Source organism: Aythya marila (genome assembly GCF_965140915.1).
Source record: "Aythya marila genome assembly, chromosome: 23".
Taxonomy (NCBI): Eukaryota; Metazoa; Chordata; class Aves; order Anseriformes; family Anatidae; genus Aythya; species Aythya marila.
Genome location: NC_139064.1, coordinates 1,537,989 through 1,559,719, shown reverse-complemented (window position 1 = coordinate 1,559,719; position 21,731 = coordinate 1,537,989). Strand labels below are relative to the sequence as shown.

The 21,731-nt window shown below is 41.1% G+C and overlaps 1 protein-coding gene across 4 annotated transcripts in view; it reads right to left on the bottom strand.

The window, feature by feature from the left end:
- The window catches only part of CADM1 (cell adhesion molecule 1), a 177,630-nt gene that overhangs the window by 11,632 nt on the left and 144,267 nt on the right, over positions 1–21,731 (bottom strand). The window contains exons 8-11 of one of the 4 annotated variants that reach the window (XM_082778060.1): positions 20,223–20,294; positions 9,007–9,039; positions 2,611–2,664; positions 395–475 (exon numbers count right to left, since the gene is read on the bottom strand). In XM_082778060.1, coding sequence (XP_082634186.1) covers positions 395–475; positions 2,611–2,664; positions 9,007–9,039; positions 20,223–20,294 — 240 coding nt within the window. The remainder of the gene's footprint in view (positions 1–394; positions 476–2,610; positions 2,665–9,006; positions 9,040–20,222; positions 20,295–21,731) is intronic. The other 3 variants (XM_082778057.1, XM_082778058.1, XM_082778059.1) reach the window with 3 other exon arrangements.

The window sequence follows — 21,731 nt, the reverse complement described above, 5'->3', positions numbered from 1 at the left end:
CAAGATGTGTATCAACACTACTGAGCAAAACAAGAAGACCAGAATGCACCTGAGGGGACTGAAAATACCCAGGTATGGAATTAGATTAACTGGATTATTGCAATCATAGCACACAGCAGCATAGATATTTATATATGTTTGTGTGTGTACACATACATACACACCGATACGTAGCAGTTTGGACTGGTGATACACAGCACTGCAGGGAACGTCTCTGTAACACCACTAGGTTGAAAAAGCGCTGCGGTAGAGTAAGAAGTCAATCTGTGCTGCAGAAGCGCAAGACAAACTGTCTCTGCACTGTTCTTCTACGTTAGGAACAAAAGGTCTGTGAGTGGTATGGACACACACAGCTCAACCAGCAAAAGTTAACACGACACTGGAAACTAGCTACCTGGATGCAAGGCAACAGACGCATTACTTAATTGTACAGTTGGCAGAGCCTCCGTTGAAGCATTTAGCAGGACACGAGTACCTGAAACGAACAGCACACTGAGCAAACACTGCAGCAGGACCAACACATTCAGTTTTACCACGTCTCAGCAGCGTGCCACCCCTCGGAGGGCTGAGCTGGAGCCCGGGCGCTGAGGGCAGGCTCCAGTGCCCCGGGGGCAGAGGGGACGGAGCCGATCCCGGAGCGGAGGTGGGGGGCAGCGCTTCCCACGGAGAGCTGGCTCAGCACTCACCTGTGCTACCCGTCTGACAGCTCAAATTTGCTGACACCAGTCCACAAACGGGATCCTATGTCAGTTTCTCAGGAGTCTGGGCATGAGTTATGTGATGGAGGGCAGAGTTTTGGTCATAGCAGAGAACAGTGCAGGGCTGGTTCTCTATTTCCCAGTAATACCGGTAGGTTTGACTTGGTAGAGTCACCCTTTGGTCGTACACAAACAATGTAGATAGCGACAAACGAAATCTTGAAATTCTTGGGAAAAAAAAATCAGTCTTCAAAACTGATGCTCCAAAATGGGTGTATGTTAGTGCACAAAGGGTGCTCGCTCACCTGCTCGGTACGGCCAGCAGTTGTGCTTGCACTGCTTTGTGGAAAATCTGAAGCAAATTTTGACTTACATTTAAGATTCACAAAAATAGAAAAGTTCCAGTATATCGTCAGAAAGACATACTAGCCATTCAACACATCCACAACTTTCTGAGAAAAGAGAATGTGTCGCTGACTGCACTGCAAGGGTAACAGCAAAATTCAACAACGTCACCCCCCGCCGCCCCCCGCAGTCAGTACTGTCACTTCTCAACGGCATGCTACACTTAACTTGTGCTGCTACCAAAAGCTGAGAAAGATTCACTTAAGGGAAAGACAGGACTGCTAGCAGACACCCATTTTGAGGAATTCCTTTGTGGAATTGTTTCCCGTTCTTCCGTTCATTCACCAAAATATGTATTTTCTTTAAAAAATACAAATAAAAAAATAAAGCTTATCAGAGCAAAACAGTTACTTTCCATCCACACAGTGATATTCAACAGACACCTAGTGCTTCTTACCTATGAGATCTGGCCCAGGCCTGCAACAATAATTATTAGTATTGCTCAGGTGTTAGAATACATATCGAATTAATCAATCATTTCTAACCTCTTGGCCAAAGCATACCTATAGTAGCTTGCAGGAAGAGATGCTGCTGGTTTGATTGGGTTAAAGCATTTTACAGAAAAAGATGAGGGCTCAGGGCTTTGCTTTCTGGTGTTAGTTTTCGTTCACTTTGTAAACTGCAAAAGGGAATAACAGTGCTGGACCCAAACCCTTCCGGGCAGGGCTCATTGCATGCCCCCCGAGGGCAGGGACCCTGCAGGGATGGGTGGTGGGCACCGGGTGGCTCCTGGCCATCTCCAGGCTCCTTCCCATCCCGCAGGGAGCTGCAGAGATTGTCTGGGAAGCGGCAGTGAAAAAGGGGCTCATTTCCAAAAGCACTAAGGAAGCCTGTCAAACCACGAAGATCAGAGGTTTAGACTGCTATGACCCTTGTTTTTGAACATACCAATTGCCCCAACTCACCCACCGAGGATGCTTTTACTTTTTCAACTGAATTCACGCAAATTTGCAAGGACCAACTATAAAGTCGTATTTATGCAACTTCCAGTTGCTTGTCGATAAAAAAGAGGTCCAAATCATTGTTTTTTGTCTCAGCCAATAAAACAATCACCTCCTTTTGACCTCCCACCTGAAATTCCCCTTACAAGAATTTACCAAACAGCCTAGACGTAGAGCCGGCTGCACTTGCTGAAGACAGTTTTGCACACTACAGCGTAGTTGAGTGTTTTACAAACAAAATTTCAACTCAACCATTCTCCAAATTAGTGTTAGGAAAATTATTGCAAGCTACTGAGGCCACAGTAGCTGGCGCACAACCTGAAAGGTGAACCCCACTGCTCTGAATGTGCCTCCCCCATTTTCAGGTTTCACAACAGGGTGCCAATGCCCCCAAAAATGGGAGGGAAATCCCAACAGAAAACAGCGTAACTTCCAAATTGCAGGACTGTGTGCAATTAATTGCCACACCATAGCGACTATACAATGCAAAATGGCCAAGACGCAGAAATCAGTGGAACCAGTATCTACGTAGAAGAGCAGTGCTTTACCTAAGTGCTAGCCCTTACCTGAGAGATCCCCATAGTCCAGCTCCTCTGCGGAATTTGGCAACTGAGTAAAGCCTTACAAGTAAAAACAAACTCATTTTTCTTTGTATTTCTCAAGTGACAAAAACAACACACTTAAGAACTGAGGATGAATTTCTTGGGGGAAAAAATGAGTCAATCACTTGCCATCTTCTGCTGGTTTGAGCAGAGTAACTTGTATTTCAGAATTCCAATCATTTACTTTATTACTGACAGACTGGCAGAAACATTCCTCAGTCTACACTGTTAACACACGAAACATGTAGGTGAATCAAAATCACTCATTCATAACAGCATGCAGAAACCCCCAGACTCAGTCTTTTACTCATCAAATAGGGGCAAATTTCCCAATTTATTCTGGTTTGATTTAGGTTATATATACATGTCAATGTAATTTTTTCTTCCAATTTTCCTGATAAATTAAATATTTTTGGTAATGTTGACAAGCACAGCAATTTATAAATTAAAGAATATTGAGGATCACATTTCAAAACTGTAAGGCATCTGTACTTGCAGACTGCAGGCTGTACCTTTTGTAAAAAAAAAATAATAATCTGAAACTATTTTTTTAATTTCCTAAATTCAGTGCATTTCTGGAAAAAGTATCTGTCCTCAAAGCTGATAAAGCAGTTCGACAAGACAAACTCTTGTGACCACAAAAGGCAGACACAAAAGAAACACTATCACTACCGGCCATTTGGAAAACTGTCAGCAAAAGCTTGAAGACTGACAAAAATCCAGATGTTTTGTGGGGAGAACTGAGAGCAGCAGCAATTCAGTGATCTGTTAATGCACTAAGTGGCAGCTAAACACACGCTCTGTGCTTGCCCAGTTTCTGTAAAATGGATCCAGTGAATGCTAACGGATCTCAATTTGAGTTCTGGGCTTATTTGCAGTATATGATAACCCCTCTCTTCAAGTAATGACTGGCCAAAAAAAAAACACCAAAAAAACCAAACACCTAATGTAGCTTAAATATGCTCCTGAATAACGTTGGAGAACAGGTTCCTTGTGCTTACAGGGGCTTTGGAGCACAAAGAGAATTTACCTGCAAGATGCTGGCCTTGGAGGAACAGAAATACCCCCATCCCCCATCTACTTTTTACATTTTGGGGAGGAGGTAGCAACAGAGGGCTAGAGACGTGTTTTTCCTAGGACAAAGGCTTTCGCTTAAATAACAAAGATATTAATAAAGTATAATCAATGTGCAGACTTGTCTCCTATTGGAAAGCCATAAGCAATACATATATCTCATTAAAAATAAAACTCTTTTTCAGTGATGGTGTTTAAAATATATCATCGGGAATCTACAATCTGAATTATCTTCTAAAGCAGGAAGCCATTTAGATTAATAGCTAGAAATTTGTTTTTGCACCACTATTGGATTTCAGGTAGTTTTTACGATAATATATAAAAAAATAATTACAGTTGACTCACAGAAGCATTGGACATGCAAATCTGTGCTCTGCAGAACAGCCATTCAACTTTTCTCTCTCTAAAATTGCCCCTGTATAGTCTTCCCTTTCACTTACAAGGAACCACATTTTCTCAATAATGAAAAAGGGCAATGTTACATTTTTAATGAAGCAAAAAAATCTTTTTCAAAAGAAAATTTAACAATTCAACAATTCGTTTTCTACCTGCACCTGGTATACTTAAAAATGCCACTGAACAGTATTAAAATGTGTTGTGAGGCATTTTAAATGTGGTAAATTACTTCTTGATTTTTCTCATTAAACTTTCATATCAGCGATTAAAGTCCCTTCTTTTCATGTCTGATCAGAATGTATTCAAAGTCTGCTGCAACTTCTTTTAAATAAATGAAAGCTAACTTTTCACTCAGATACAATTTCCCTGTCAAATAATAAATCTTAAAAGTGCGCAACCAGCAAGCTGAGTTGCATATCCTGAAGCCTGATACAGGTGTTTAGACAATTAAATGAACACACCATTTATTTACAGGTTTATTGACAGAGTAATGCTTTGAACTTCTTCATAGGTTACCTCCAATTTTTAAGCAAAATATAATTTTTCCTTTGTAACAAACTGTAAATAACCAATTACAGATTCCGTTTTATGTTGTGTATTCTACAGGGCTGAACAGAAATCTTAACATGTGCATGGATCTTTGTGATGTTTTATTCAATTGCCCCAAGGATTAGGTCTGGAAAATATATTTATAAATGTATTTACTATTAGTTGCACTTTTAAGTAGGGCATTTTTAAAAAGGAAAAAAGGCAGTTGGACAGACAGAGCTGCTTGATAATGCTAATGCAGAAAGCACAGAGGCTTTTTTTTCCTTGTATGCTGTTTAATTTGGCAAGATTTGGAAGCTGACTAGTGCTCTGGCATGGCTGAGCTTTTGGCTTCAGACTCATTTTCAGAGATTGAACACAACTGGAAAAAGCAACAACAGCTTAACGCAGAAGTGTTAAATATTTGTTTACAAAACCTTGCTAAGACCAAAAATTCGTATCAGCCTTCAGGAAGTATTTCCAGCTTAGAAAATAATTCCTCTGCTCTATTATGGACAACGCGTTTTCTTGCAACTCTTCACTCTTGTTTGGGATGTTTTCGTACCATTGAACCTTCACTCCAGACTTCCTGCTTTGCCAGCTTCAGAAGAGATTTTTTACACCCTATCTTCTAATTAACGTTAGCAGAAGTTCTGCCTATCCTAAAAGAACAGCACCTTCCTTCTGCCTCAGGAAGGGAGCTGAAGGCAGCTCGGGGCACCCTGGTATGGAGCCAGAGCCTGCTGCTGGGAGGAATCGCCAGCTGCCGGTCCCTTTGGTGTATGCACCCAGGTGCCCAAAGACATACATGCATAACACATGTAGCAGACGTAACGCATGGCAATGGGCATTGTCTGTGTGATTTAAAAATCATTAAGAAGCTTGTTTAAGCTCTTAGCTTACCATAGGGTGGGGGAAAAACATAAAATTTGTTACTTTTGCTGTAGCAAAAGAACATCGTGTATGAGGTCATGGCTGTTTTTACATGTTCTACTGGTACAGGAGGCAAAAAGCGAGCTTGGTAATCTCACACAAAAACTTTCTCAGAGGGCAGCAACCCTGCAAGGCTGTGTTCCTTAGAAAGCTGTGGAGCCAGCACATTTAAGAAATCAAAAATTTGCATTTTGATTTTTAGGGGGAGGAGGGGTACAGGAGAGAAGAAAGGGAATGGGGAAAAAACATTTTCCAAGTTCAGTGGTGGCAGACTTCCAGAGCCGGTGCTGCCACAGCTGCACCAACGTGTGCCCTCATTTTGACTGCGTGCAGGCAGGGAACTGCGATTTCAAAATGCACCAGTGCTTCAGCCCCACTGGCTCCCTGACACATGAAGTGCAAAAGAGAAGGGAAGGAGGGTTTAAGTTCAGTAAACCCAGTGTAGTGCAGTGCAGCAGAAGCACAAGCCTTCCTGCCGGCCATGACCATGCTGTTATTGGAGTTCTGGCAATGAACAGTGCAGAGAAAGGAGACAGTGCATCAGAAAATTTACAGTTAAACTCTCATTTTTAAACAAAAGAGTTAACAATGTTCGTGCTTTAAGTCACTCATGCATTGCTGCTGTTAACTCCATTCCGTAAGAAAACAGGAATGGCAGGGGTTTTGCTACCGCTTTTACATGCATACACATACAGGACTCCTTTTCCCCCCAGTCCTCTAGGATACACTCCAAAAAATTAAATTACTCAAAAATCCTTTCCCCGATTGAAGTATTGTGCTGGTTCCACACTAGCCTTACGTTTCATTTTCTTTGCTATCAATCTCTTTTTTAGGTTTGGTTTGTTGGTTGTTTTTGTTTTTTGTTTTTTGGTTTGGTTTGGTTTTGGTTTATTATTTTTTCTTCCCCCAATTCATTTGAAATCGTTTTTGGAGAAAATCCATTTGGCTTTAGTTCATGCCCATGCATTTCTAGTCATTCACATACATGCTCACTCCGATTGGACATTGGTAAGAACAAATGGCCAACGTACATAAACACCTGGTATACTCCATACACACTCCAGCAATACAAGCTTGGAAAGAAACCCCAGAGTCTTCGCAGGAAAAGAACCCAAGAGGGCAAACACAGTGGAGTTCAGTACAAAACAGGCTGATTTTTAAGGCAAAAAAGTCTGTCAGAACTAATTTGATTAGGTTTACTTGTCACTTCAGTTGTCAATCTTATGCAGCTGCTCTCCTCCCCCCCAGATGTTAAAATATTCAGAAGCCTTCCTTGAATTAAAAATGTGCTTTCTATGGCTTTCCCTGACACAAACATGGAGAAATTCCACGAGATGGAAACCATCAGGAATTGCACCAAAGAATCAGGCCAGGGTGATGTGGCTGCGATGCTGCATCTCCCCCTGTCTGGTGCAAGAGCTTCCCGGCCTGACCTCAGGGAGAATCAGATTCTCATGGGCTTTTCCCCAGAGCAGCTCCAGTTATCCACAGATTAAAGGGACTTGTGTGTCAGAAAAGGCTTCCCAAGATGCCTGAAGTCAGGCTAATATCAGAACTATCTGACCCTTCCCACGTTTAGGAATCAACCCCTGCACATGTGGATTTCTAGTGCTGAAAAAAAAAACAGAAAGATGTGAATTTGTACTATTTTCTGATAGCGCAGTCCTCTTTGTTATTTTGCCTGAAGGTTCTACCTTTTCTTAGCAAATCCTGGCACCAAAGGCACGGTTACCTCAGCTGAACTGAAGTACGGCAGTGGTGAGCACCCTGTGCCCGCAGCGCCCACCTTGCAGCATGGCACTGCAAGGGCTGGCCAAAAGCTGATGGAAGAACCCCCCCTGTGTGGCCCCCGAGGGGCTGGGAAGAGCAACTCCAGCTGATTTAACTGACAGGATCTCAGAGGCTTCTCAAGCTCCACTACTGGGGTAAGTGCTTTAGTAGATCAACCACCTTTAATTTCTATTGCCATGGAAAACAGCCTCATCTACATGAAAAATGCTAAATTGTTTACCTATATTTTCCTGTAACATCAATTACCTAAAGCTAACAAGTCCTTTTCTTAAGCTGTTATTTAATTCAACTATGCTCCCATGTTCATTGTCTTACACTGCCTTTAAAGCCTTCAGGACTTTCCCCAGGGGTGATGATTGGGTGATTAACGTTTTTGCCTTCGTCTGACTTTCACAGGCATTAGTGTAGAGCGTGATGAGATGTCACTTGGGACTTTTATTACCTTGCCATGACTTCCATGGCAGTAGCTACAAACTTACTGATGTTGAATCTTGACATTATACAAAATGTACATGGGGAGATCAGCAACATATAGAAAACAGAAGTATGCCTGAATGCCTTGAAGTTTTACATAAAGTGGAAAAATTCATCCATGTAGGTAAATTGGAAAAAGAACTGCTTTTCCCTCCATTTGGTAGGGGCAGTGCTGTTTAACCCCAACTTTACTCAGTCCTCCATCTGCCTATATTACCAGAGCTGTGCTTTGTTGGGAGAAAGCAAGAAAAAAGGATAGTTCAGCACTACAGACTTCTGGCTTATATAATTTCATATCAATAAGAAAAACAGTCAATTTATCAAACTTAAAAAAAAAAAAAAAAAAACAACACTAAAATAGCAAACTCAAACATGGATTAGTCTTAATTAGAATTGTCAGAGGTTTTGGTTCTTCAGCTGAAAAGCAAGCTTGTGCCAAAAAACTGTATGCTCAACTTTCAGTCTGAAGTGACTATTTAAGCTTGCTTTAAAAATGTAGGAAGCTAAGGAAGCTGTCAAGCTGTTAGCTAGACTTCCTTGAGCAGATGAGAAGGGTTAGTTTGCTAGACTGCTATGCTGATAAGAAAGTGTTGCTATTTGTTTTTAAAATCTCCTTCTGCAGTGTAATAATGAAAACTTCCCTTCTGACCTCCAAGGCAAGGGGCTTGTCTGCCGAACTCCCGCAGAATACCAAGCATGCCGCTCGACTCTGGTGCTCCTGCTGGAGGCCACCTCTTATAAACTTGAAATAAAATTTAAAAAATACTGAAAATTTCATGCATCTCTTAAAAAATTAAATTTGAATTCGTATTTTCAAAAGCCAGATTTCTTTTTAATGTTTGAAATGATTACCCCAGTAATCGAGATTGCTGAATAAATTATTTGCTTCCTTTGCACTCCTCTTACATGTGTGTCATTTCTCCTGGATTTTGGGAATCGGTGCTGGCCTGGAACCACAACAACTGGCTATGAAACTCACAACTGAAATGACAAGACTAGACAGACTTTCAAGTCTTAAAAACTATGTTATATTTATGAGATCAGTCCACTTGAAACATGGTTTTCCCTTGAAGACTACATTTTCCTTTTTTTCTTCCCCTTCCCAGGCTTGTCTTGCCACTCAGCAGTGCTGAGAAATAAGATAAACAGGAATGTGATACCAACCGTGAACTGCTGGTTCTGTCGTCGCCGTTGTGTCTACACACGGGAACAGAGGATTGGAGGAAGGGAAGAAACAGGAGGAACAGCATGCAAAAAAAGGGAAAATGGAAAAAATGGAACAGATAATATATGAGCAAGCTTTCAAAGAACATTGCGTGACAAGCAATAATAAAATGAAAGGCAAAAAGCATTTGAAGTGAGTTGCACTGTTTAGAAGACATGCCTCGAGTTCAAAAGCTATGAGCCTGAGGAAAACAGTAAATTTTTATTTATTTTTTTTTTCTCCAGGACCTTGCCAGAACAATTACTGGTGGTTGCAAAGTCATGGGAACATGAGATGGGGAGAACACCAACACCAACTCTTCTGTTGGTAAGTACCAAAACAGAAGCTCAGGACCAGCACACAGAGCTCCAGCACATAGAGCTGATGCTTAGAAAATATTTTTGTTTTTACACATTCAAACATTGCCTTCACCAAAACACTCCCTCCAACATCCAGTCCAGGTACCTGATCACCTGGCAGGAAACAGTGAATGAATCTTGTTTCAGTTTCTTCTCCTTCACAGTGTAACCCCCTGAGTCCAGACCATTTTTAGAATTGGCAAACAAATGATAAATCTCATTGCACACTGACTGCATACATGGCCTTTTTGCCTTCCTTATGCTGAACCACGCGCCCACAAGCTGCATCTCTTTTCAGTGTAAAAAAAGTTGTTCTAGAATGGACAAATGCAAGCAGATATTCCCAGTCCCTCTGATGTGAAACACACGTCCTGAATTCTGGAGCTGAATTTCACTGGGTCACACCCTCAAACTTTTTTTTTTTTTTTTTTTGTGGTCAACAGTTAAATTATTTTTTTTAGGGGGTGGTTGTTGGTACAAAGCTGACTTTACTCCATTGACATTGCAAGCCACGGGAAATTTCTTGGAGTTGCCAACTGTTTCATCTCTTCAAAGGTGTTTGGAACGTGCAGTTCTACAGACAGACCCAAAGTCACAGGCTTTTCTAGACAATTCCATTCTGACAGCACATTATGCTATTTCAGATACCATTGGGTCTGAATCATATGTCCTTCATGTTATCCAGAGTCCCATTATTAGATAATCTCATCTGGTCCTACATATCCTCCTCCTGTTTGCTAGGACCTATCAGTTGCTCTTACTAGACAGACTTGTTGGCTGCTTGCTGTAATAGTCTGACTCTTCAGGATATAACCACAACTTTGTTAATACCTATCAACACTCTTAAACTGACAGCAAAGCCCAGATTAAACTGACAGTAAAGCCCAGATGTGGTTATTCACAGCAAAGACAGGGCTTCAGAGAACTCTGCTTGGTTTGATGCAGGCAATGTTTAAATGAAGCGCTCTACTGCATGTTTTGCGAACTAGCCTGGAACTTCGGTTTTGTAGCAACAATGGACAATTCACATTGGTGTTTCTGCTAATTAATTGCTGTCTGGAGAACCCTAGGAAGGGTAGCCTTCCTGCACATTCAGAAAAAGCAGTGGAAAAGTGAGGACCCATTCCTTTTTAATTTAGCTGAGGACAGCCCTAGTCTGGTTTTCTGAAGCACCAATGAGGACAGGAATCATACAAGGAATACACAATGCTTACAGATACAAGGTCTACATGCTTTAATTATAAAAGCAAAACAAATAAACCCTGCACAATTTAACAAACTACACCAAAATTTGCATAACGGATTATCAAGCTGTCATTAGCCTGTTTCCACTGCCAACATATACTGTTCTCATCTTGGCAATCAAATCTAACACACACTTAAATATGCTAGCATTTGTTCTCCTGCTGGGAACTCTGGTGGAGGCTGCAAGGGAAGCCTTCCAAAGCACAGATGAGAACAAGACTGGGACTCTTCTTTGTTTCTGAGTAGCAATCCTCAAATAATGCCTCATTTTTACCAAGCAAATGGTGAAGGGGAAAATGGTGGTGAAGGTGAGGGGGGAAGTTGTGTTTAGAAAGGATTATAAAACTGAATATTAATTCCTGAGATAGCATCTTGGCATCTATAAATAGTCTCAATTTACTGTCTTCCTGAAATAAAAAAAAAGTTATGTCAGCTTTTACACTAAATAGAAAATCTGCTGAAAGCAAACTCGTATTCACGTGCTGGAAGAGATATTAGTCAAGAAACAGTGCAAACTGGACAGTGCATCTCGCTTCCCCATCTGGGGACAGAGACCAACAGGTTACAAAAAATAAAGTTCTCAAGCAGTTGTAAGTGCGAACAAATATCCAAGTCAAACAACATGTTGGCTGCAGCTGGAATGACAAAGTTATGATTAGCAAATGGTTTGGATGATTGCAATAGGAAACACAGACCAGTTAAAGTTTAGAATGAATTGTCTGGAAGTCCAGTTCAATCCCAGAGTCTTCTTTGAGAATGATTGTAAATACAGAGTGCTCCAAAGAGGAATAATCTCACGTTAAAATAAAGCAAAGAATACACCCCAACACACACACACACTACTACAGCAGTTGCATTACAAAGGGGAGAAAAATTGCCATCATTGCTTTGGTATGAAATTAATGAATATATGTAGAACTGTGCATACGCCAAGCTCCATCGCTCTTCTGCCTTATGTAAGAAGGAATATCCCAGGCCCTGCAATGTTGCTGCTAAGACAACCCAGAATTTTAAGACAGATTGGCTAACTTTAAACTTTAAAAAAAAAAAAAAAAAAAAAAGAATAACCATCTCTATATGCCAGAGCAGACATACAGAACGCCAGTGATCAGACTTCTGCCCCAGACCCTAGATGAAAAATCATCCCCCCTTTTCTCATGTATGGAGTGACAAGGAAGCACTTGATATGTTTCTGACTTAAAGGTTTAGCAAAGCCAGTGAAAGACTTCACCATCACCAAAAAGCACCGTTCTGGTCGTAAGTGACAGGTGTGAACTGCGGTCACACAGTCGCACAAAGCTGATGCATATCATTTCAAATGAGCTGGTGCTGAACCAGGGCTGTTTTACAAGATGTGGCAAAGCAGAGAGGATGAAGAAAAGCAGAGAAACAAAGAAGCTCCATGTGGCACTTTTGACCTTAAGATGAAGATGAAACAGACAAGGGTTCTTTTCCTGATTTCAATCAGGAATACTCAACAGAAGTTGCTCTATGTAGAAGTATAACCAGTGTAACGGTCTTTCAAAATCTACCTGTAAGTTCACTGGAGGACTGATTCATAATTAAACAGGGAAGTCAAAATATAACTATTGGCCTCCATAAAGCTCCACTTTTCACTTAATAATGATTTCTTTTTAGTATCAGTGGTAAGAACAGACTTTACCATGGCCAGCTCTTGAATGAGGACAGTAACACACTGTGCTGTGATACAGATGGTGGCATCTGCCAAACAAGAAAACTCGAGCAACACCCAACTTTTACGCATTCACCACTTTGTTAAGTAGCTACGCAGCCACACACACACACATATCTGCATGCATTTATGAAATTACTGCACAAAAGCATCTGGGCAACATTTAGTTGAGTTACGAGCTCCACTGTTATGCCTTCTAATTTTTTCAAATGGATTGTCTCCAACTTAAAACTGTTGGCTGAGTGTGACAGACTGGGCCTTTAAACCAGTCCGTAATTAGTCCACAGCCTTGAACAGAATGAGCACGATGGAGAAAATTAAAACCCTAGTAGCTAAATTAAATTCACAAACTTGAATGCTTATTTTCTTTCTTCAGTTGAACTGCAGTGCTACAGCCTTAGAGAAATACACTGATACATTAGAGCTTAACAGCACACAGCTATTGCAAAGAGCATTACAGCAGCACCTAATCAAAATAACAGCAAAACACACGTTTCATATACAGCTTTTTTTCTTTTTCTTTTTTTTTCACCACTTTCAATAGATATTAATAACTATGAATATCTACTTGATACTTTGATACTTGAGCACTGACTTGTGGAGCTCTTATTCTTTCTGAATTTCTAGACTACTTCACATTTAGTTACCAGGTCAAGCACAGACCCCTTCACAGTACTGTTTTCACAGCAACCTTAGGTATCAGTGTTCTGTACTATACACAGAAGATTTCTGCTTTATTTCAAACCTTCAAGGCAAATAAAAAAAAAAAAACCTACGCAGATCCTCCTAATTTCCACTGACCTGTGACACCTGTTAGACATTAACAGTCATGTTACCTTTCAACTACATTGTGAGACAGTTGTCTGAGGGGCAAAAGAGCTTAAAAATCCCCACAAAGTGAAAAACCGCAGTAGCTCTTCCGTTCTCCAAATATTCCTCAGAAGGATGGATAAAAATGTACTGTGCATTATGATCCTATATGATGGACCTCTGTAAAGTGATTCCAGCTTGTGCTGAAAGCTTTTGTGTATGGGCATGTTGCAATGCACCCCAGGGACAATTTGATTTGCAGAGCAGATGTTTCACAAAAATAATCACAATCTGTATGGAAGCTGTATGTGACAAGAACAAAAATATTCCTAAATCAGTGCTGCAGCTCAGGCTACGCCTTTCTATGTTTTTCCAGCAAGCTCTAAAAGGATTTTGTTTTTTATTTAAATCCTGACCTCCTGAATATAGTGTCCAGAACCTTTACAGACCCAGCTGCAACTTCATCCAGCGGCCAACACCAACCTATGCAGGCTCAGGCATTCACCCACGCTGCTCTGCTGGCTCTGGCTGGAAGCACCTTGTGTCCAGAAAGCTGGCCCACCACGCTGTGGCATACGAAACCTGTGCAAATGTTGCCCATCTGTACTCCACCCATGCTCAGCTCAAGGTGTCCCAGGGGATGGGGTGTCCTGTGCACGGCTCCCTCCTGCCCTCGCTTTCCTGAACATCCAAGTTTTCGGCAGGACACAAAGATGGTTTCTGCATCGCTTTCACTGCATTATCACCCATAACACCAGGCGTGACAGTACCGTGTCTGCTACTGACTGTAAGTGGTACCAGAAGACTGGATTTCGTTTCATTTTTAACAGGCCTCTGAGTTATTCTCTCTTCCTTTATTCCCTTTAATGTGGTCACATACCGGATGAAAATGTCAGAAGAGTGCAGTATCATCTGTAAATTAACTTGACATTTTACCGGGGACATGCTGAAGCTTCAGCTAAAAGCAAAAGCTAAGCAATAAATAATTTGGGGAAGCAAATCATCACGCCAAGTCTCCGTGCAGCCAGCCCCGGGAGGCAGGCAGCACCTGGCCCCGCACGAGGCTCCCCAAAAAGCACCCAAGGAGGACGTGTGTGGCCCGCACAGCCAGGCTGGAGCCGACCACAACCATCCTTTTAATCTGCCAGGGGCACAGACACGCTCGCTATTTATGATGAAACTCCACGTGAACACCACCACCAGAAACAAACACAAGCAACCATACCTGGTCAGATTTAAAGCCTGCGATGCTGCTAGTGCACATGTACTTCAGTAATCCCCACGTTGCCTCTTCACCTCCTACAAACCTGCTGCAAGGTAATTTGAGCAAAGAATGGCTTTTATTGCATTCTTCCCACCCACTACCTTTTTGGATTAGTGTTGGAATAAATCCCATACAACCGTAGTTTTTCCACACAACCAGATGTAATCAGAAAATAAAAAACTTCTGCTAAGGATAAAATAATCATTATCCTCATTTTAAAGAAGTTTTCTGGCATGTGAATTCATGGCCTGAAAATGTCACACCATTTCTTTCTCAGTAACTTAACATTTCTATATATTATTACTTCTTAGGTAGCTAATATGGTATAAAAATGGTTTTTTTATATGGACCATACAGAGCTGGCATCTACATAGCCTTTGTCAAGTATACACAAAGGATCTCCGCCCTCACTCACTTCCAGTAAGCTAATGCATGGCCCCCACGGGCAAAAACGAGAGCTCAGCCAATACATGAGACTTGTTAAGATGCAACGTTCAGATTCAGCATCACTTAACCGTTCCTGTTGTGGAGCTTGCTGACTTTAGAACAGCTTTGAGAGAAACTGAACTTTCTTGGGCCTGCTTACAAAAAAAAACTCGCCATCCCAGAGGATCTTGTAGTGTTTTGACAGCACGAGCTCAGTGCTTTTCAGTGGGTCTCATCAGGGGGCATGAGCATTATTGGGAATTTTTAATCCAGAGCCACTGCCAGCAATGCCTCAGCCCCCTGAACGTGCACACCTCTTACTGCATATTCTAAGGGATATTTGGTTTAAAAATAGGGTTTAAAACTGCACTAAAGACATGCAATAGTCACATCTGCCAGCTTGGCACTGTTGCAAGATGGACAGCCTGGGCTTCGCAGAATCAATAGCACCCAATGCAAGGCTTGAAATACTGGTAACGTGCATGCATGTTGCACCCTCAGGTCTCCACTAGAATGGTTGCCAAGACACCTGCAAGATCTAGCTGCAGAGGAAGTGTGATAAATGCAAATTTGGATGTACAGCTAACTCTGTAGATCCTGGGGCGTGGAAGTGTATGTGCTAGGCAAGTCCAGAAGGCAGCAGAAGAGTGTTTGAAATGGCAGGCTAAAACACTCCATTCTTCCTTATGCCAAAGATGAGGGCTTGGTTATTATGAAGAACCTTTATCTCCCAGGAAACAACAGCTGTCCAAAACCAGTATTTCAAGTAACAACTCCAGGGGTAATTCAAATTATGCGGTTTGCTCTGCTGTATCGTATTGTACATCTTAATGAAGAAAGCCACAAGGACAATTTGAACTGATAAAAAAAGGGCTTGCCGGTGATAACAGCTGAAACACCAAAGGATGGTCAGAATATCAATGCAGTTGGAGGATATACTAAAAAGATCAAAATGTCACGCAGGAAATCTTTTCAAGCACCTACACTGAAGCAAAGCAACAGTGACAGAGGAAAAGCTTTAAAGGTCGTGCTGTTTTGGAAACTTCACCACTGTTCAGCTTTTCCTTCTCCTGGAAGAAAGAAGTATGTTAGCTTTTCAGAGTTTAGCTGTGATCTTCCCCCAAACCTCCGTGCCACAATACTACTTTATCAGCTCAGCATGCCTTTGCAGGTCAAGCCCACAGCAGCGCTGGTGCAGCATTTTGATTTGTAAAGCAACAGCAGCTGCTAAAGGCACCCTGTGCTCTACACAGTGACTTCAGGGGGGCTAGGGAGGGATTGTGAGCACAGCCCGGAGCTCACTGCACCCCAAGGCTGGGCAATAATGACCACGCTACATCATATACCTACACATTGCATTACTTGCCCTCTTGTGTTTGCTGCACCTATTGCTCTAGCTCGTATTTGCTGAACAGTGTCTATCATCACTCAGAGATAAACTCTTTGAGGCAGAATTGCATTTCCCTGTCATGTCTGAACACAGTTAGAATAGAAATACTGTATGTAAAGCAAGTACAAAAGATGTCTGTTGTTGGAAGCTGCTCAAAATGAGTAACTTACCATGCCTGTGGAGTAGCAAATGTAGCCCTTTGAGATTGTTCCATTAGATAGCTTTAGCAGGGAAAAATGAAGCCAGCACAAGTTATCTCCAATAACTCAAAAAGAGTAATTCCAATAAAATTTTCTATGGGCATCTACAAACACGAGTTTTGGACATAAAAATTTGTTTCAGTGCAGGTCTCTTCTTTCCATTCCCCCCACCATACCTTTTTTTTTCCCGATTAAATTAAAAATTTGCTTTTCAGAACTAGTCTGTGGCTTCAGGGGACACAAACTAGGCCAGAATTACACCAGAAATAGGAGGTGGAGGGGTGGGGAGATGGTGGTCAAATAACATAGATTTAAAACTCTCCTCATCCTAAGCAAATGTTTTTAACCTGGCTGGAAGATTACTCGCACCTTGCCTGCTGGCGGAAACAAGAAATGCTCCCATCTGCTAACAAAGCCATTATGCCACAGCAGAATATTTCAACAGTTTGGTGATGACAGGAATTAAGTTATCAATTGTCTCTTGAGGCTTTAAAAAGTGTTTCAACACTGCTATGCTATGTAATTCTAAAGATTATGTTAATTTGACCTGATTTTTTTCATCTACAAGATCTTGTACCTACTGAGGAAAGTACATTTCCAGGCTTCGTACCGCCTGGCAGTGGGAGCCTGCATGACCAGCAGCAGTTACTAACATTCAGTGCAGGTTGGAAGCAGGAGTTAATTTTGCCACCCGTTTATCAGACCTGGCTACCCAGCCACAGGTGGTGGGCTACCTGCAGGACCGAAATGCCCAGCTGTGTGACCCTTATTCTGGGGCAGGAGGAGCACACGTTACACTCCACCAGTGCAGCTTTCACCTTAAGATAAATACAGACACAGCTGCCTGCCAAAGATACAGTAACATCCAAAGACAGGGATTTTAGAAAGTTGTCATACTTGGCTATATTGGCATACTGTTTTGGTGACTACCAAAAGGGCAAAATTCCACACAGCATCATCCACTTCAACGGAGTACAGGCACGTTGCTTGGTTAACACATACAGAAAACATACATAAAAACGTTTATGCACAAAGAAGTGAGGCTAAATGTTAGCTCTTCTTTGTGAGAAAAGCTATTAACTTGTGGGCAGACACATTTTAAGAAGGTTCAGCATTGCATCGCTGTCAGGAAAGAATACAGAAATCTCCCTTCTCAGCTTCTTGTTAGCAAATCTTCTTCCTACGTACCATAAGCACTAACTGCTGGTATCAATGAACAATTTTAGATTTTCATTACATTTCTAGCCTTGTCAGTAGTTCAAAACCAATACTGGAATTCATCAAGGAGGCAACTGAACCTGTCCAGGATTTGCAAACAGGAGGTCAGCAAGCTTGTAGATTCTCCATCATTGCAAATAGAGATGTGAGAAAAGCATAGGCCAGTCACACGCACCTGAAACCAAAATACTTCTGCTAGCCTGACAAAAAAGCAACCCCCAATTCTGCTTGTAAAGGAAATAAAGAACTGCTAGTCAATGAATCTTAGCAGTGCACACTGAATCATTTTTCAATTTAGTCAAACTTCCTTATAGTGTAACAACCTCAAAAAGGGTAGTGCTGAGCCTGCGTTCAGGGAAATGGTTTGCTCTGATGGGAAGTTACCCAGGAGGAATAGCTGGGGAAGTATCATGTCAGAAAGCCCTCACTTCCTGAAAGACCATCATTACCATGGAGTAATGTCTTCTCAGGAAGAAGAACCCACGGTGCTAAGCTCAAGAGTGGAAGAGTAAGGAGCAGGGATTTAACCTTAATGGATTTCACGTCCAGGAGTTTAATCACTGGCAGCGACCAGATGGTGACAACTCACCTACTGCACCCAGGCACATCATGCTGCTGGCTCCCTCAAAGGCTAAGGACATCCTGGGATCCTTGTATGCCTGAAGAAGTACTAGGAACTAAATTTATATTACAAGTGCTAATATTTGAATGCTGGATGGGAAATATTATAAGGGGAAACAGGCTCGAGAGGGAAGTGAGAAATTATTCAGAGTAAAGAGAAAACGGAGTTTCCTCACTTTTTAAGGCAGAGTCAGTGGTGCTCTGGTGCACTGCGGTTATGGATGTACACAGGGGACTGAGGAAAAAGTCTGGGTGAAGAAGCCTAGAGGATACTTAAAATTCACAAACAAGTTGCAATGATTGCAGCAGAAGAGCAAGCAATAATACTGCTATTTATTATTAACAACTACTACTTCAGAGTTTGCAATAGCAGGTGAGGTTGGCATGCACTTTTACAGTAAGTCCTCAGGTGATCCCTGAAATGACAGGCTGATAATAATTCAGTTCCAGGGAAAAGGACAATTGTTAATGTTACCAGGCACTGACATAAACATAATGGGGTCAAATCAAGCATCAAGACAAATTCTTCCTTTTAGCCTTCTATAATTCACCGAAAGCATTAACAAATTACTGTAAAACAAAAGAGAACTGTATGCATGTTTCTTTACACTGACAGACACTGGACCAAGTTTCTCTGCAAAAAGCTCTTAGAGAGACTTTGAAATAATGAAGTTTGAAAACTATTCTGGAATGAAAATTGGTTAAGAGATTAAAAGCAGAACTGAAATAAAGTGACTAAATTGCAAAATGGGGAAGTGTTCACTGCAGAGTGCCTCAAGCATCCGAACCTGGGTGCCTGGAGTTCAATATTATTAATAGCCACCTGGAAAGAGGAAGACAGAAAATGGAAAAGTCCAGACAACACAATGATATATGGAAGACAGTGCACAGAAAGTGCGTATTAAGGCACATTGGAAGAAAGACTTCAATTGCTTGTCCATGCTAGTGGAATCTGATTTGGTTGTAAAAACCTCAGAAGGAAAAAGCCACAAAATGCCCTGAACAGGACAGTTAGAATCAGCTGAGCAAAATCATAAAAGCAAACAAAACGTGACGGTATTTGCAAAGGGGATGGTTTAGAGCAACAATAAACATTATACCATTAGCTATTCAATGGTCCATTCTCACCTTCAGTTTGTCACTTCTACCTCAAAAAAAAGAAAAAAAAAGAAAAAAAAAAAAAGGAAAAAAATGAAAAAAAAGCAAAAGCAGCAGTTGAAAAAGAAAACATCAGAAAAATGACAATGCAAATGAATACAGAGAAATTAGAAAGGGCTTTCTTATGAGCGGAGAAAGTTGGGTCTAGTGAGGAAATATGATGCATGTGTGTAAAATAGTGGTGTCTCATGATCACCTAGTTGCTTCTGTTCATCTTTTCTTACCAGACAGGCATAAAGCTAAATTCTAAAAGCCAGCTCCTCAAAAAGGCTCCTACAGATACTTTTTGACTCAATACAAAAATAACTGGTGGAATTCATTTTTCTGTGAGACTGAGGTAGACAGCTTATTACAGAAATACACAAAACACCTATGCATGAGAAAAAGCATCTCTACATTAGGTGAATTAAACCACTAAAGACCAAACTTTATGCTTCCAAGTACAAACTGCTCAGAAATTGGTACTGATGGGGTTGAGGGTGAAACAACTCCCCGCGTTAACTGAGTTCTAAGGCTATTTATATGCTTCATTTGGAAGTACCCAGTTTTTGCCACCAGTAACTGAATTAATAGCTTTTTCTGACATGGCAATTTCCATGTTTCAGAAACACCTGCAGTAAGGACTATCCAACTCGTTGAACTGCCGGATTAGGACTCACACAGTGGATGTATTTGAGAAAAAAAAAATCAAGAGATTTGTTTGTTGTTTTTCCCCAGGCTTCAAGCTCTGCTTAAATACATAAAAGACAATAAACATTCAGGACATTTCCAATGGTTATGAAGGTACCATACCTGTGATGGTGGTAGGGATGGTGGTGGTAGTGGTGGTGGTTGTTGTGGGAGGAGGGATAGTTGTGGGGGGATCTGGATAAAATATAAAAAGGAAAATAATAAAAAAGCAAATTAAGAAAAAACAAGCAGAACACAACAGTGATCAATAATGATCAGAGAAAAAACAAGGACGCTAAGAAGCAGCGTAGCTCTTGGGTACCCTTCCTCCTCTAAAACCAGGTGGTGACTTTCCAGCTGGCTTTAAAGACAAAGGGCCAGATCCTCAGCAGCTGAATCTGAATTTCTAGCTCAATCCGCATCGGGGAGCTATGCAGAGACATTAACCAGCTGGAGAATCTGGCCCAGAAACTCTCCCCCCCTTTTTGCTTTCTACAATGCTAAACAAAATAAAAATAAATAAAACCCAGCATAAATTAGTCAATGAGAGAGAGAGAAATGGAATGGGAGAGCTGTAAGAAAAATAAACTGCACACTTTCCACAACAAAAAGAACAGTTTACATGTACAAAGAAAGACACAATGGTGCTTTGTTGTTTGTCTACATATACATTTGAAAATCCAGGTGGGAGGTTTGTGTGAGGGGCCCTGCTGTGCTTAACAGACTAAATATCAACAGCACATGAATATATCTCACTTTTTTTCCAGGGCTGTTAACTTCACTATTCTTCCTCTATGAATACACGTCAGCAGGATGTTAAAAACTACTTCAAAGATAGTAATAAATACAAAGAAATGAGAACATCATTACTAAATATCAATTTCAAGGTACAAAAAAAAAATCACCATATCTTTTTATAAAAAAGCCGATATTTTTCTGACAATTTCATTTCAACACTCTTGGTTTTGCTCATAGTGCATCATTAATGAGAAACACAGATACTGAGATGTTTCTCTTTGTAACTAATAACCATTTCTCAGAGACACTTGACCTGCTAAGAATCAAACACTGCCACTCTTCCCAGTATTTATATTATGTACAGGGGCACATCCTCATCAAAACTATTGGGCAGGAGAAGGTAGATATGAGAAGATGTAAAAGAAAAAATATGTATCAATGCCCAGATGATCAAACTGAATGTGCTAAGTAGTCGGGAAGACTTTGAACTACAGATTCATCCTGCAATAATAGAGCATGAAACATTTCAGAGGCTTTTGATTTTAGGTTTTCTCTATAGCATGTCAACTTTTCATCACTAACACATCTGCTACTCTTTTATCTCCAAGTGAGCTCTCAGATTCCCTAATTAATACATCTGAACTTTAATTATATGCTGCACCTTTATTGTATTCCATACAACTTTCAGAAAGTTGAGAAACATTACCTTGGAGTTCGCTTCACTGTGGAGACAGATAAAAGGAAGTGGTCATTTACGCTGAGTGCCATTTTGTCCTGCTCCTAAAACTTCCTTCCTGCTCTTTGCCCAAGGCCATGCTGATGAGATGCTGCCACTTCTCCACAGTAGTAGAGATGGAACAACAGAAGCACAGGAATAAAGTCCCTGCCCTTTCA